The sequence below is a fragment of the Castanea sativa genome, chromosome 9, assembly GCF_040712315.1.
Source record: "Castanea sativa cultivar Marrone di Chiusa Pesio chromosome 9, ASM4071231v1".
Lineage (NCBI taxonomy): Eukaryota > Viridiplantae > Streptophyta > Magnoliopsida > Fagales > Fagaceae > Castanea > Castanea sativa.
Window position 1 is genome coordinate 28,943,443 of NC_134021.1, and position 17,797 is coordinate 28,961,239.

Consider the following 17,797-nt stretch of genomic DNA (forward strand, 5'->3'; position numbering starts at 1 on the left):
ATTTCTGTCCAAAAGCAAAAAGGCTTTCAATCTTATCAGGATTTGGTAGGGGTTTTTAATTAAAATTTATCTTCTAGTGGTAGTAGTTATTCTGTATTAGCTAATTTTTGGATTTACATGATACAAGGCAGACTCTTTTGAATCCCTCAAATAGATTTCCACGAAAGACCTGATATGGTTGAATGGTTGTTTTGTTTGGAAGGTTTTTGTTACCGACTCCGTCAGCTTTGAAGTTTTAGTGACTTGGTGGTGTCTATACTAACACTAGCTGACTTTTAGTAGAAGCCAAAAAAGGGTCATTTTTTATTTCAAAGTTTAGAATAGCAGTTCTACTTTGTCAACTTTTCTTCGGATAAATCTAAAGAGTGAGTCTGATCAAGCTGTTCCAATGGCACCAGCACCATCTGCTTCAAGAACTCGCTACAAATGCAAAGAGGAACCACGAATGGAATTGCATTGTGGTTGCAATGCTTCAAACTCCAATGAGTCATGGAATATTAATAATAGCCAGGATTATAACAATGGTGAAGATATTTCGGTGACTGTTTGTTCCACTCCAAAGGCTCAAAGATTCAGAGTACCTGAGATGTTATCATGTCCACCTGCTCCAAAGAAAAGAAGGGTAACTTCAAGTTTCGTATCAGATAGTAATATTAGATCTCCTATACCCTTTTTTGCTCCTCCGGAGATAGAGCTTTTCTTCTTCTTGGCATTTCAGAACATCCCCTTGTGAGTTGATTGCTATCTCTATGAAAAATTTGATTACGAGGTGACTTCTATTAATACTCTTCTTGCAACCTTTCCGATCAGCATAAGGTGCAGTGTGAGAAGCTCGTCTTTTGAATGATTAATGGTAAATGCAGCTTTAGCTCTTTCTTTTCCAATTGTGCTACTAGTTTTTCAAATGTGTAGGCTAAGCTTTTATATATGCTGTGCTTCGATTAAGGTTTTCTTTGAGGGTCACTTCAGATGCGAACGCATTTGTGTATTTTCTACATTCTTTCTAACCTGTTATATTAGCAGCTGTGACCTTGGAGTTTTGAGATATGTAAAATGTAAACTCAGCATCTAAGAATTGTCAGAATGAATTCTTAGCTTCATTAGAAGTTGTTTTCGTAAGTTTTCTTCCTTTCTCTTGGCATATTGTTTCTCTTTGTAGTAATTGTAAACTTTGTTTTGGGTCGACCTTAAAAAATAATAGTAGAAGAGATATCTTGTTCATTCAAAAAAGAAATAGTAGAAGAAAAGCTGCTTTTGAATGTGAGCTACTGATTGAATATTCTTCTTCTTTTGCACTTTCCCACCCACCTTTCTCACGGATAGTGAGTGAGTAGTGATTCTAAATTAGATACAAAATAAATAGTAATTCCTTCGATTTTTCATGCGTTGTTCTGTAGTTAGTACTCCAAGTCATTTAAAATTTTTTGTGAAAAGGAAACTTTCATTCAATTATAATAATGAAGCATCATGATACAAGGCTGCCAAGGCAGGTGGAAGAGAATCCTCTAACCAAAATAAATACTCATCTAAATTTCTAGCATATTAGGCAAGAACATGTGCCACTGTATTCCCTCCCCTCCTAATCTGATTAGTCCTAGCCCAATGTAATCCATGTATCAAATGGCGAATATCATCCACCACATAGCCAAGAATGGAATGGTTGGGCAGAGATGAAGAAATGGCTTGTATTGTATTAACATTATCCCCTTCAATTATCAAACTTATAAACCTAGCATTTAGGGCAAACTCCAAAGATCTTCTGCAAGCCAACAACTCGGCTTCTTCACTGTTTTCTGCACTTGGTCCAACAGCAAACATAGCTACCATAACCTCCCCCTTGTCGTTGCGAATTATAGCTCCTATACCTGTTCTTTCCAGCCTCGAAAACACTGCAGCATCAAAATTAAGTTTGTATACATCATGTGGTGGAGGTTGCCACAATTTAGAGCTAAGTTGCTCAATCCGAGATACTGTAAGCTGTGCCTGGGCTTGCTGAAATTCCTGAATGAAGTCCTCTACTCGCTTATTAAGGCATTTAGGATCCTTCAATTGACCCCCATGCACCACACAATTTCTCTTGTTCCATATGATCCACGCCTGCACCCAAAATAGCTCCAATTCCTCAACCGTTAATATGTCCACTAGAAACTCCATAAGCTGAAGTGTATCACTAAAAACAGAGCACCCTTTCTGCAACTTCAAAATACTGCCAGCCCATATATCTTGCACCACAGCACACTCCCACAATGCATGAGTTGTTATCTCCAACTCTCTAGTACATAATTGACATTTGTCCTCAGTTATGATCCTTTGGTGTGACAGATTGTAGGATGTTGGTAATATATCATGGCAAGCTCTCCACCCAAATATTTTGACTTTATTTGGAATTTTAAGCTTCCACAAAACCGGTCAAAGGCACAGCCACTTGAAGCCTCGACCCTATCTCCATGAAATTGAGTCCGTCTTGCAAGTTTATAGGCAGACTTGATAGAAAATTTACCATTCTTATTGTGCAGCCAAATAATAGAATCTAGAATAGATCTTCGACTGAGAGGGATTCTACATATAGCTTCAGCATCTTCTCTGTGAAATTTACACATTGCCCTGAAGCCTGTGCATATGTTTGAAGAATTTCCATTATAGCTTGCCCTTCATTCTGTGTAGCTTGACAAAACAACAAAGAATCATCAGCAAACAGTATATATATACATATATATATATATATATATATATATATATATATATATATGATAGGCCAAAAACTTATTGACCCCTTGTGATGAATTAAGTTGATTAATTAGCCAAGTTATTAATTAATCAAATTAACATGCAAAGCGTGGTAGTACAAACAAATCACCAATTAAACTAAGTATGCAATGGAAAATAAGTGACACGGTGATTTGTTTACGAATGGGGAAAACCTACATGACAAAAATCCCATCGGGTAATTTTAAGGTCACCACTCCCGAAATTTCACTATTATCACAACAAGCGGTTACAAGTAAAGGAATCCCAAGTACCTTACCAACCTACAGTTGAACCCTTACCCCAATACTCTTGGACTTGTTCTGTAGTGACAATTTCTCATTTTAATGCACGACTCCCAAGTACGTGACTAACCAATTGCGCGGATCCCAATACGTGACTTCAATCACCAACTAGAGAAGATTGTTGGCTGTGAAGTTCTTCAATTCATCCACACGATGAAGATCAAGAAGATGCTTGCTTACAAAACCAAGCAACTTCTTCACAAGAGAGATGAACTAGGGCAATAACTTTTTCTCAAGTCACAATTTGCATGAACAAGGATTTCTCAATACTTGTGCAACTTGTGTACATTTGACGACCCTTAAAATAATTGTTTTATATGTCTAGGGTTAGGAAAAAAAAAAGGCCCAAAGACATATCCACGGATTGGAATCAAAACAAAACTTAGAATCTGTTTTTCTTAAACCTTGACAGATAAAGGTATTGAGATGCTGTCGAGCAGCTGTCAAGCCACAGGGCTGGAACAGCTCTTTAAACCTCGACACATGCTAGCTGTCAAGCTTTAATGAATGTGCACTTTTCAGCTTGTTTCTTGGACAGACTTGATAACTTCAACACTTGATCTTGAAACACAGTTTTTTGAAGTATAAAACTCATCCTAAATCTATCCAATTACAAGTAAAGTGCGTTTTGTCAAAAGATTAGCCAATTACATAAATGAATGACATATGTTCTTAACAAGTGAAACACATATGTCCTAACAATCTCCCTCTTTGGCAATCCGTGACAAAACCACAACTAAAAAATGAACATATGAGAGAAGTCATAAATCATTCAACTCATATTCACTTGAATACAATCAAATCTATCCTAACACAAACTCTTGAAAAACTTTGCAAGAAGAGAGTTTATGGCAAGAAGACTTTGACAACCTGTATTTCTGAAACACTTTAAACAAAACTCATCAATGCATCTTAGTATGAAACAAAAATAATAGATCGCATACAAATAAAGAATCATCTGTATAAAGAGAGAAAAGAAACAACACATGTAGAGATAGGTGAAGAAAACATACATCATCACATATATATCAAAGATAAGCACAACGTATGTAAAAATGGTTACAAGACCTAGGTACAAGAAGAAAATGTATCTAAAGTAGAGAAAAGAAAAAGATACAAGTAATCCTCACTACATCCCTCAAACAACAACACTCCCCCTATCAAAAATGTCCTTATACAAGCTCTCCCCCTAAGTATGACTACTCTCATAACCCAAAACTACTCCCCCTTTTTGTCACGAGTGACAAAGGGTAGAGTGTTAAGTAGACGTCTCATCGGTAGTGCTAGCATCTCCATCATCATCATCCGAAGCATCATCGTCATCACCATCATCATCCTCAGACATAGAAGCCATAGGAGGCGGTGGAGGAGAAACCTCAGGGGCAAAACCACCCATGGTCGCTTGTTGTTGAGCAATACGACCAACACGAACATTCACCTGATACAACTATGTAGAGAGCCTATCTAGGCGAGCATCCATACGCTGAAGCTGCACCATGATGTCTCCTAGTGACACATCGCTCGTAGAAGAGGAGGGAACGGATGAGGCTCGAGTAGATCTAGATGGAGTGGAACGGGAGGAAGGAGCTACTGAATCTGTCTATTGTGGCCTAAACTGTGCCACACTACGTTTGACGGTAGCGGCGTCTATGGCAACCATGACATGAAAAGGGTCGAAGATGGGAAAAAGGGATGTAAAAGTGGCGTAAAATCCTCGTGATAGCAGAAGGAAAGATAAGCTTATCACGGGTAGCCGAATCCTTATACACATCTATGATAGAGAAGATAAAATGTGAAGGAAAGTCAATGGTAAGATCCTCAAGAAGACCTTTAGAAAACAAAACAAAAGGGCGCTCACTGGTGGATTTACAACTTGATACAAAACAAAAGTGAGAAACGAGGACCTTTAGAAAAAGGTCAACATGACGTAAACTGGTGCTCACCCCAATCAGAAGGGCGCTCACTGGTGGATTTACAACTTGATAAACCCCTTAGGCATGGGGGCAAGGTAGCCAGCGTAGATGGTGAAAAGTTCTGGGTAAACTTTAAATACAAAAGGCTTCCTACCTTTTGCTTTCATTGTGGTAGACTGGGATACAATGACAAGCACTATCCGGAGATCCCGGACCAACAAAGCTCGTCCAGGCAATATGGCGATTGGCTTCGAGCGTAAGGAAGACAGAGTCGAAGAAATACAAACTATGGCAAAAAACTCATACGCCTTAGTGGCGGATGGTGGTGAAGGAAGTTTAGGCAACGGTAACAATCTGAGAAAGGAAAATTTGAAAAACATGGAGATGTGTGATGTCATAGGTTACGAGGAAAATCAGTCAGTGAAAAATTAGAGTGGATGGGATTACTTTGCACGGATGGAACATAACACCATGCAGTTGTCAAGGGCATGTGACGAGGCTGCTGTTCCCCCCACCGGTCCACCAAGTGATTTGAAAAAAGACAAAAGGGCAGTAGATGCCCTTTCTTTAATAGGTTAGCAAGCCCAAACAAGAAAAGAGCCTATGGAAGTCTCAAGCCCACTCAAACCTATTGCTGACCCAACCGAAACTAATGAAAGCAACAAGGAAACAGCGGGCCATACAATAGAGAGGAAACTAAAAGAAAAAGCCCAATGGAAGAAAATATCAAGGGAAAAAGGAAAAGTAAAAACCTAAAGGCTAAAACCTAAACATTAATAGCGGGGATTAAAAGAGTGGGAAAGCTAATTTTTGAAGAAGGAGAAGAAAGATTACAGAAAAGGAGATGCACAATCTCTAACACAAGCCAGTCTGAGACTAAAGAGGGATCGGCGGTGGCTGCAAGGCAGCACCTCCGGGAGCCATGAATCCCTTAAGCTAGAACTATCGGGGACTTGGGAACCCCAGCTCAGTTAGAGCATTGCATGATTTAGTGCGGTGTTGGGATCCCAAAGTGGTCTTTCTCATGGAGACCAAATCAAAAACTAGACATATGGAAAGGATAAAGAATAGAATTGGTATGGCAAATGGCCTTATTGTCCCCTGTGTGGGCCGAAGTGGAGGAATCACTCTGTTATGGGCAAGAGAAGTTGACTTGGAGATTAAAAGTTACTCAAAGAACCATATAGATGCAACTATCAAAGAGGTCGACAACGACTTCAAATGGAGACTAACAGGTTTGTATGGCCACCCGGAGACCTACCGAAGGTATGAATCTTGGTACCTTTTAGCTTTCCTCTATAATCAGTCCTAACTTCCTTGGCTATGTTTAGGAGACTTTAATGAAATTCTATCAGTCGTGGAAAAATTGGGAGGAGCTCCTAGATCTCAACAGCAGATGGACAGCTTTAGAAAAGTAGTAGATTACTGTGGGTGTTAACGCCCGACCTCAATCAGTAGCAGAAAAACTGACGCCACCATGCCTTCGTCCGACCACCGCTGTGGCGACGCTCCCGAGCGCACGGGGCCCTGTTGGAGGGCCCCTCACGATAATCATTGTGTGTGTTTACGCAGAGCTTCGGGTTCTCTCTCTCTCGGTGGAGGAAGGTAGGTCTACCTTTGGTGTTATGGCAGGAATCTGGGCTGAATTTTAAGGGATTACCAAAGGTGAGTGAAGTTGCCACCAATCATTGGGTTTTTCTAAGGTGTGATTGGTCACCTGTTTCTAGTTGATTTTATTACCAATCCTAGGCTAAAAAAAGGTCATTTTTCCTAATATAAAGTGGATGGCAAAAAAGAAAGAAAACAAGCAAAAGGAAAAAAAAAAATGGTATCCGTGAGGGACAAATGTAGGTTTGGATCGAATGTCCATAGCTTCATTGTGTTGAAGTATGGATGACACACTAGCAAGCAAAACCCATGCATGGACATGTAAGCAAGCGTGTAAAGATGCAAAGAAAGCCAACGTCTGGCGCAAACAAGCATGGCAAGTATATCATCGCACGAAGTGGAAAAAGGGAAAGGTATGCACGAAGCAACCTGGCGTCCGGAGACACATTTCGAGCGGTTACATCCAAACAAAGCCTCATGGGCGTCAGACGTAGCCACACAACCACAAACTTGCTGAGGGTGTCAAGTGTGGCAAAGCCTAAAACTAGAGAGGCTAACACAGGCATAAAACAAAAGTGCAAGCAAGCATAGACATGCGAAAAAGGATGATCCAAACCCTTTGATACGGGCCAAGGTGCATGGATGAGGACCAAGACCATGGGGTCGAGATTGGATCCGGACCAATAGGCCAAAACGCAAGAAAGAAAGACAAAGCGACAAAAGGGCTGCAATAGCACATGGCATGACAAGCATGGCCTAAGTCTAGGCACACAAACATGGCATAGAGCGCACGAACACATGGAAGAAAGCCTAAAGCATGTAGAGATCATAGATCTAAGCACACAAGCATGTGAAACATAGATCGAGACATGTAGGCATAGAAACATGCATGTAAACATGTAGATCCTATCACATAAACATGGAAGAAGAACATGAATCAAGTGTAAGCATGTGAAGACAAGGATCTAACCCTACAGCATGGCAAAATAGGCATAAACACATATAGATCCAAGCAAGACATAGCCAAAACATCATACAAACATGTGAGCATGTAACCCTAACATCAACATAGAACAAAAAGATGAACAAAGGATGGGAAAACATGGCATAAAAAGTAAACATATAGATCAAGAAAATTAGCATGTGAACAAGCATAGAAAGAACATGAATCTAGCCAAACAACATATGGAAAAGATAGATCTAGGCACAAACGTATAGCACAAAGCATAAAGCACGTAGATCGAGATGAATATCATGTGAGCAAGCATAAAAGAGCATGGATCTAAGCTAAAAACATGTTAGAAACAAGATAAAGCAAGAAACATGTCAAAGAAAGCAATAAAACATATTATTATGGCAAAATGAGCAAGAACATACTAGGAAAAAGATTTAGAAGGTTAGGGGTGTGGATAATAGCTAAAAAGCTACATCCGCACCCCTAAACCCCAAATCCAAGATGTAGAACCAAGGAGAAAAAGATTGGGTACAAGAACACTACCTTGTATTATTGGTGAAGATGCAAGAATCATAAAGCTTTGATGTGTCTTTTTGAGTGTTTTTTGGTGTTTGGAAGAGAGAAAACGTGTAGAAAATCACCAGGCAGAGAGCCAAAAATTAGAAAAACCTCCTTTTTGGTCTGGGGGGTGCTTGGGGCTATTTATAGCCCTAGGTGCGTTGTTCGAGGCGGAGGCCCTTAGAGGGCCACCGACATCTTAACACCCCTGGAAAGATATTGACTTCTTATTTTTGAAAAGGTATGGATCCTGAAAATCCAATGGTCGGATCAAAAGTTATGGCTCTCACAAGTTAGCGGTGCATCGATTGGTGCATTACCCCAGTTTTTGTGATATCTCAACCGTTCTAACTCCGATTTCGACTCATGAACAGTCTTTGGAATGAGAATTTGATAATCTTCGCAATGACATTAGTTTTGACCCATTCTGATAACCACATCAAAATTAGGATTTGTTGGCCGACTTAAGATTGACTTCGGGTCAAACTTGGTCAAACTTATTAAAAATCTTCGAGAAGCTCGGGTTTGATGTAAAACCATGAAAAATGTTGTTTTATGAGGTTTTGACCTTGTTTGACCTTCGGTCAAACCTAGGGTTGATCAGGGGCATTTTGGCTAAAAAAGGTATTCTGAGTGCTCCGGTGTTCAAACAGGTTGCGCCACATCATTCTGGATGTTCTCATGGCCCCATGGAGAGAAGATAATTTTTTTAAATTTTTCGGGGTCTGACACGCAAATCGAGGGCGGACAAAATACAGTATCAACAGTGGGTTTCAGGACCTGGGCTACAGTGGGTCTAATTTTACATGGTGCAACATGCAAGAGGGGGAAAACATAATATACTTGAGGCTTAAGAGAGCATTCGCTACCACAAAGTCAATAGAAAATTTTGGGGGGGAAGAAAGTACATCATATAGTTAACTCCACTTCCGACCACAGTACACTAGTAATCACTGACTCAACATTTAAACGCCGCACTCGTGTGAAGCAGTTCCACTTCAAAGCAATGTGGACAAAAAATGCTGACTGCAAAGCCATTATTGAGGTGTCATGTGGGATGGGGACTGATCTTAGCACCCGGAAGGAGTAATGGAGAACCTAAAAAATTGTACATCCGAGCTAACTAAATGGAGCTCAGCGGTTTATGGGCAAATCTTGAAAAAATTCAGGCTAAGTGGAACGTCCTAAACAACCTAACTCAACATGACAAGGAAAGAGACCTCAACACAGAGATCAATAGCTTGAGGAAAGAAATTAATGATCTTCTTGATGATGAGGGAATCTATTGTAGACAAAGAGCTAAGGCTCACTAGCTTAAAGAGGGGGACAAGAACACCAAGTTCTTCCATGCCCAAGCTTTAGAAAGGTGTAAGCAAAACACAATTCTGGGAATCTGGGATGAGCAAGGCAAATAGTGCAATGAAAGGGAAAGCATTGCTCAGGTAGCCATCACCTATTTTAAGAACATCTACAAAATGGCCCACCAACACGGATTGAAGAGGTAATCACGACTATTCCTATTAGAGTGACTGGTGAAATGAATGCAAATCTCACTCGAGACTTCACTAGGGAGGAGGTAGCCACAACTATCAAACAAATCCATGGCAGGGCAGGGCTGAATAAAAAAAATATAGCCCTCATGCAAAAACAAACAATCCCAAGAGAATGACTGAATTCCGCCCCATCAGTCTCTGTAATGCAGTGTTTAAACTCATTTCTAAAACCCTTGCTAATAGACTCAAAACCCTCCTCCCCCACATTATCATGAAAAACCAAAGTGTCTTCACCACGGATCGTCTCATTACTAATAACGTGCTTGTAGCCTTTGAATTAATGCACTTCTTAAATCATAAAACTGCATGAAAGGATGGTTTTATGGCAGCCAAGCTTGACATAAGCAAGGCCTTTGATAGAGTTGAGTGGTGTTTTATCCAAAGGGTTATGGAAAGAATGGGTTTCAACACTAGGTAGATAAATTGGGTAATGCAATGCATAACTACCGTCTCTTACTTAGTTCTCATAAATGGAGTAGCCTATGGAAATATCACCCCATCTAGAGGACTTCGCCAGGGGGACCCCCTCTCTCCAAGTCTCTTCCTTCTTTGTGCTGAGGACCTATTTGCCCTCATACATGAAGCTGCCCGAAATTAGCACTGGACGGGGATATCGATTTGTACAAGATGTCCAAGAATCACCCACCTCTTCTTCAAGGATGACAGCATCCTCTTTAGCAAATCAAATGCTAAAGAGTGTCAAGAATTAAAACAAATACTCCAAAAATATGAAGAAGCCTCAAGCTAAAAATTAACACAGACAAATCCTCGGTGTTCTTTAGTCCAAACACATCTTAGGAAGTTAAAGAAGAGATTTTTGCCATCCTTGGCCTTATGCAAGACTCAAGACATTCCAAATACCTAGGCCTTCCATCATTTATTGGAAGATCCAATAAATAGGTCTTTGCTATCTTGAAAGAGAGGGTGGGACAGAAGCTAGCTGGCTGGAAGGGTAAACTACTCCCTATAGGAGGAAAGGAAATCCTTATTAAGGCAGTCGCTCAAGTGATTCTAACGTATACCATGAGTTGCTTCCAACTTCCTCAAAGCCTATGTAAAGATTTGGAAAGCATGATGAGGAATTTCTGGTGGGGTCAGAAGCAACAAGAAACCAAGATGTGCTGGATTAGCTGGAAAAAGATGTGCAATTCGAAAGCTAGAGGAGGCATGGAGTTTAGAAACTAGCAAACTTTCAACCTAGCCATGTTCGCTAAGCAAGCTTGGCGAATCCTCTCAAATCCAAGCTCCCTTGTTACCCGTGTCCGTAGAGCTAAATACTTCCCCACAGGCGATGTTCTTAATGCCAAGCTCGAAAATTCCCCATCATACTCTTGGAGAAGCATTCACAACAGCCTCGAAATCATAAGGGAAGGAACTCAATGAAGGGTGGGAAATGGAAAAAGGATTCACATATGGAATGACAGATGGATGTCAACTCCATCCTCTTATAAAGTCATCTCCCCACCCCTAAACAACAACTCGGAATTCCCAATGTCTCCTCACTCATAAATCCTATCACAAAATGGTGGAAAGTTGACTTAATACGTGCGACTTTCCTCCCTTTCGAAGCTTAAAAAATCCTAATAATCCCTTTGAGTCACAATTTGCCTGAAGACAAAATTATATGGTTGGGGAATAGCCGTGGTGAGTTTACAGTTAAAAGCGCTTACCATATTGCCCACAAGTTAGTGGAAGCAAATGACGAGGGGGAAAGCTCCTCAGGGGACCCCTATAGGCCACTATGGAAGAAGGTTTGGCACCTGAACATCCCAGCAAAGATGAAGATATTTGCCTAGAGAGTGTGTGTCAACGGGCTGCCCACAATGGAAAATATGAACATTAAAGGTATCAATAGTAGCAGAATTTGCCCAAGCTGTGGCTCTAAACCCTAAAACACCACCCATGCTCACCTAAGATGTGAGCTCACCAATCAGGTTTGGAATTTATGGCTTGAAAATCCCTTAAGAATCAGAATGGGCAGTTTGAATTTCCAAGACTCAACCATGCTCATCCTCACTCAAAATTCTATTCAAGACTTGGAAACTTTCTTTGTTGTAGCCTACGCCATTTGGTATAACAGAAACAAAGCTGTCCATAATGAAAGTAACTTTTCCCTATAACAGATTTGGCAAATGGCAAAAAGCACAATAGAAGACTATTCAAGTGCTGCCAACATGGACTTCTCCCCACTTAGACTATCCCCCCCCCCCCCTCAAATGGGAAGCCCCTCCTCCTGGAGTTTTCAAAATTAATGTTAATGGGGCTACATTAGACCAAAACAGGTACTCTAGCGTCGGAGTCATTGTCAGAGACTACAAGGGTTAGCCAATTGCTGGCCTCTGTAAATTTCTGTAATCCTGTTACTTTGCAAAACTCGTGGAGATTATGGCCTTGGAGAAAGGAATTCTGTTAGCTTAGGAGTTGTAGCTATGCCGAGTTATTTTTGAATCAGATGCACTCACTGTCATCCAAGCCATCAATGACAAAGCTATAGGGAACAGCTTTGGCCAATTCATCCAGGAATTTCACCAAGCCCGTGACATGTTTGAATCATGATCCTTCAAGCATCTAAGCTGAGATCACAATAAAGTTGCTCATGAGTTAGCCCATTATGCTTGCAAGAATGAAGGTTCGCATATCTGGAAGGAGGTTACCCCCTATGGTTTCTTCTTTAATTCAATTAGATTTGTGTACTACTTAGCTGTATTGTCTAGTTTGTACCTGAACTCTATTTGCTTGTACTCTCTGTTTGGTTTTAATCCCATCTTATTTCCCTCTCAAAAAATAAAAAACAGTAGTATAGATGAAAATGATCTTATTTCAAATAGAGAGAATCGTACTCCGTAGTTTTATTTAAACCATCAAGCCCACTTGAATTATGGTTTCAATTTGCAACCATCACAATAATCCTATTGGTAAATTATAGACGTTATTAACTACGACATAGTAGATTATCAACATTGTCATTCAATATATCTTTCAAATGGCCTCATTAGGACTATCCACAGGTCGGTTTTGGATCCAGCCCGGACTTGACTTGCCAGCGTCGAATGGAGGGTGGAAGGACCCAAAATAGACCATTGGGGTGAATTGGTTGAATTGATTTCGTGTTAAGGTGGAGCTTGGGTCGGTTCAGTCATTGGAAATCGTCACCAAAAACTGCAAAACTTCGCCGAAATGTGCAAAATTTTTGCCAAAATCTGCAAATTTTCGCTGAAGTTTGCTATGATTTGGCTGGATCTGGCTAAATCCCACTAGATCTGGTTGAGATCTCACCGGATTCGATCAAGATCAAGATCTCGCTAGATCTAGCTTGATCTAGTCAGATTTGGCCGGACTTCGTATATAACTTCGGTGGTGCCATGCCCCAAAATCATAAACAATAATAGTCTATTCAATCTAAATAATCCATAAAAAAAAAAAAAATAAATAAATGCAACTAGCGACCTAAAATTTCATCACAATTGTTAGAGCTCTAATCCCGCCAAGGATAAAATATCCTCAAAATAATTCTCCAATACAATATTTAATACCATAAAAATAATAATAAAATTCTCAGTTCCACAATATAATTTGTAATTGTTGTCTTCCCAGAATCTCTACTCCAATAATCATTCTAATGTATCTGTAAGGGGGAATAAAAGGAGGGGGTGAGATAACTCAATAAGTGAAATTCACTAACATTGGGGTGTAGGAACAAACCTTTTTAAATAAATAATTCATACATCAAAGTTATGACTTGTAACCATCAATATCTTAACATCAAATATTTCATATAAAAATATCATTGTATTGTGAGCCATTATGATTTACCAACACTATTGTACAAACAATTTCCTAGACTTTTCTCGTGGTCAACGTTTACGTCCTATTAACAGGGTGTTATCCCCTTTTTAGTATTGGAACTCCTTTTTCATCCCCTTTCTTAAGGGTGGTTCCTTTGGAACCTAAAGGTGCGCTCATTTGCTAAGAAGCTCCCTTTTCAGATCCTTAATGGTATACTCCCTTGTTAAGGAGCTATCAAATGTGCACTATCCCCTTTTTTGGGATCGTCCCTTGTTAAGGGCTAGTTACAGTATGATTGTCCTTTGCTAAAGACTAAAAACAACACTGAGCTTTTAGTCATGACTTGCCACAGGATTCCGAACAAATTCAAGATTCTCATAACAAATAATCCAGTCATAACACTAAAAAATACAAACATTTATCCATAGATACAAGTTTAAATAAGTTTAGGTTGTCCTACAAGTTTTCATATAATAGATAGTCAACGTTTCCATACAATGCGCACATCAAACATTTATAGAATATCAACATATTTCTTTGTTATAAGAATAGTTTGATAATCAAAACTGTTTTGGGAAAACCACCAAATTAGTAAATACCACTTACCTCTTATTTGCACCCAAAAAAAAAATCTACCACCCTTAAGTCACAATGAATTAGTAGAATTAGAGCATAGCAACACCAAAAATATGTTCATCAATACACAAATTCCCCACTTAAAAATCTGTTTTCATACTTAAACAGTATAATCTTTGACAATACTAACATTTTCAAAATTTTCCATTTATTTACTTAACTCTCCAATTCACTTTCAACTTTGATCCAATTGTTCTATTTCACATATTTTCACTATCTATTAATTGGCATGATTGTATTGCAACTCTCTAGAGTTCTAGCATTTCATTACGTGTCCAGCCATCATATAGTTTACTACAATTCTTAGAAGCAACATTATATTCATATCTGATCAATCTAATATATAGTTGAAGCCACATCTTATATCTTAATTTATCAATCCCATAGCCAACCCATTATTCCCTTGATGCTACAAAACTTAAATGATAAATATGGAAAAATATTAACACAATGACATTGCATGGATGACAGATTGGTTAACTTAGATAATATATAATTTCTTATTCTTGCATTATAGTGGCTAAAAAGATATTCTTGGCTTGAAAAACATTGCTGCCTACCACAATGAATTAGAGATAAATACACATGTCACTAGAAAGATGATGAGGAAGATATATATATATATATATATATATATATATATATCAACCATAAAGCAACCTATTCCCATTTGTATGTAAATTGATAAAGTCCAAACTTATTACTCTATCAAGTACTATTTTTATCCAATCAATCTCAAAGCGTATGGAGGACCATACGGCTATATGTACAATGCCCATAATAATATTGCAAGAATCATAGGTCAGCTTTCCTATCAATATAGTGATAGGTTTAGATTCATGAAACCCAACATCAATTAGTTTACTAGGTATCAAAATAACAGATGCACAAACCCATCTCTTCCTATAAGCATGGGGACAATTGCTAGCCATTGAATAATTCCAACTTTCTAAATATTTCAACTTTCTAAAATTATGACAAAACAAAACTCACGCTCAGCCACAGAGCAGGAAAAAGAAATTCAATTGTGTGGTGTTGCTAAAAGAGGGGAATTCTCCTATACACACACACACACACACACACACACACACACACACACACACTTATGCCATCTCACTTAGGCCTCTTTTACCATAATAATTATCTGATTTAAATATCTTAGGCCAAAATCAATTAAATCCATTTAATTGTGGGTTCCCTTTTTAATTTATGTATAAGAAAGAAATTAGTAATAAAATTATGGGGTGTTACAGGTCGGGTTCAGGTGGCTCAGGTTTTGGAGAAGGAAATCCGCTAGGGGTGTGCAAAATATCCGCTTAACCCTCCAACCCACCCGACCTGCCCACCCCGTGCGAGTCATTAAGTTAGGCGGTTTGGGTTGGGTGGGTTAGACCTCCAAAATTGTAGTTTGGATTGGGTTATGGATTAAGAAATTGCCAACCCGCTACAAACCGACCCGCCCGCTTAATTATACATACATAAAAGGAAAATATTAGTTCAGATTTTTAAGTATTTAAAGTTAATCAATTCACCTAATAAAGTTTTACAACTAATCTATAATCAATTCCCTAAACAGAACTAGCCTTCAAAAAATTCCTTAAACAAAATTTGAAAAGTCAACATTGAAACTCTAAACACCTCTACCTACCACCCATCCCATTTACTTCAGTCGTATGTACAGTATACACTTTGTGGCTCTAGGTCTCACTTTTTCTTCTCACCTTTCACTGTCAGCCACTATCTTTCCCTTCCTCTTTCTTTTTTAACCTTTTTGCAGCCAATTTCTTATCATTTCAATTCTTCACTGACAATTACAAGGGTATGTAATTGCGTTATTGTCTTCTACTGTTTAAATAGTTTTTGTCTTTTTTATTTAAGTTTATGTCATTTGATCCGTTTATATATTATAAAATGTGATATAATATTACAAGTAAAGCCATTTTGGCAAGCAGGTTCATTGTATATTCAAGTTAAATATGTTATATATTACATAAGAATACAATTCATCTAATTCTTTGTCTAATTTTTTTTTTTTTTGAAATGTTAAAACTTTGAGTTTGTTGATTTAATTTTCTTAAGTTGTAAGGCAGAGCCTACTGTTTTTAATTTCCTAAGTTGTAAGGTAGAGCCTACTTTTGCTAGAGATGATATATCTCTTTTTCATTGACCTTATGATTATGTTAGAATTGAGATTATTCAATGAAATCTACCTTTAGTTTTTTTTTGTGCATTAGTTATATTTTGAGATTATTCAATAAAAAATTGTAGTTTGTGATTTTTTTTTTTTTTAAAAAGAAAATGCTGTTAATGCCAACCCGCCCAACCTGCCTATCCCGCCAAGTTGAAACCACCAATATTTGTAACCAATCTACCGGATTTAAACTTTGGTGGGTTGGTAGCGGATTGGAATTTTCCCAACCCGCTAGTGGCGGACTGGATAGAAATATTGGTGTTTACCCGCCCAATCCGACCCGCGCACACCCCTAAAACTTGCCACTCGACCTGCCGATGTCGGTTCTTGAAAACGGAGACTCGCCACCGACCGACTGGACCTTCAACAACGAGTGGTTTGGCTCCAGTCAGGTCTGGACAACCCTAGGCCTCACACAAAACAAATCTCTCTCTCTCTCTCTCTCTCTCTCAAAATCAAAATTTAGATTTGAGTTTTCTTTCATCATGCACCCTCTTACACAAGATGAAGTAAAAGTATTTTTTCATTATATATATATATATATATATATATAAAAACTTTTCATCTCTTTTTGTTAAATTTAATACATGAATCATTAGATTTATTTTCTATATCAAATTAATCTTGGTTTGCTTCGTATAATTCATCAAATTATGTGTTGATTCTGTCGTTACTTAGATTCATCGAGACTATTGGGTGATTCTATTGTTAAGTGAAGTTGTAATAATGACTTTGATAAATTAGATTATATTATTCTATGCTTTAAGATTTATTTTATTCTTGTCATATCATTATTTTATATTTTAGATAGTGTTTCTTTTATTTATAAATATTTTTCAAGTTATAAATGTTTACTAAAGTTGTAAATGTCTTGTAAAAACTATCATATAAAAGGAGAGAGAGAGAGAGAGAGAGAATTAATTGAATCTCAATGAAATTTGTTTATATATATAACAAGAAATTTAGATCTCACAAGTGAGCTAGAAATTCATCAAAAAGAGTTAGAATAATAAAATAGTAATATAATAATATAATGAGTTTAGCAAAAAAATATAAATAATATAATGATGCTCAAACATGCAATATAACAATTCTTGATTTTATTAAAAGTCTAATTTTTCCTCAAATGCTTATATCGCTTATAGAATTTTATTGACAATACTTGTTATAGTTTGTGGGAGTCAGAAACTTTCACAATTGATGAACAATTTAAAAGTAATGATTATCACAATTAATTTGTAGTGTAGGCAAATGATTCACAATGGGAGATCTAAACAAGGAAAAGTGGGATATGAACGTTAAATTATTAATTAACTAGGCTGGCCAGGGATATATTTAATCGAAGGCAATTACAAATTCTTTCAAGTTTGTCCCTCTAATTTTTTAGTGTCCCCTTTAAGTGTGTGTGAAGGTCTTATCTATACCCAATATCCTTCTCTTCAGTAGTGGGCCATCATGATGGGGCCAGAAGATACTTGCCCATCAAGTGTCTCCTCCCTCATTTTGAAGTGTAATTTTAGGGTGTAAATCATTTTTAGGCCAGTTAT

The 17,797-nt window shown here is 38.1% G+C and overlaps 1 protein-coding gene across 1 annotated transcript; it reads right to left on the minus strand.

The window, feature by feature from the left end:
* Nucleotides 1–1,542: 1,542 nt before the first annotated feature.
* Nucleotides 1,543–4,446, minus strand: LOC142609015 (uncharacterized). Its single transcript, XM_075780661.1, has 3 exons — nucleotides 4,377–4,446; nucleotides 2,407–2,611; nucleotides 1,543–2,272 (listed from the first exon to the last, which is right to left on the minus strand). The coding sequence occupies exons 1-3, from the start codon at nucleotides 4,444–4,446 to the stop codon at nucleotides 1,543–1,545; spliced, it is 1,005 nt and encodes a 334-aa protein (XP_075636776.1).
* Nucleotides 4,447–17,797: the final 13,351 nt, after the last annotated feature.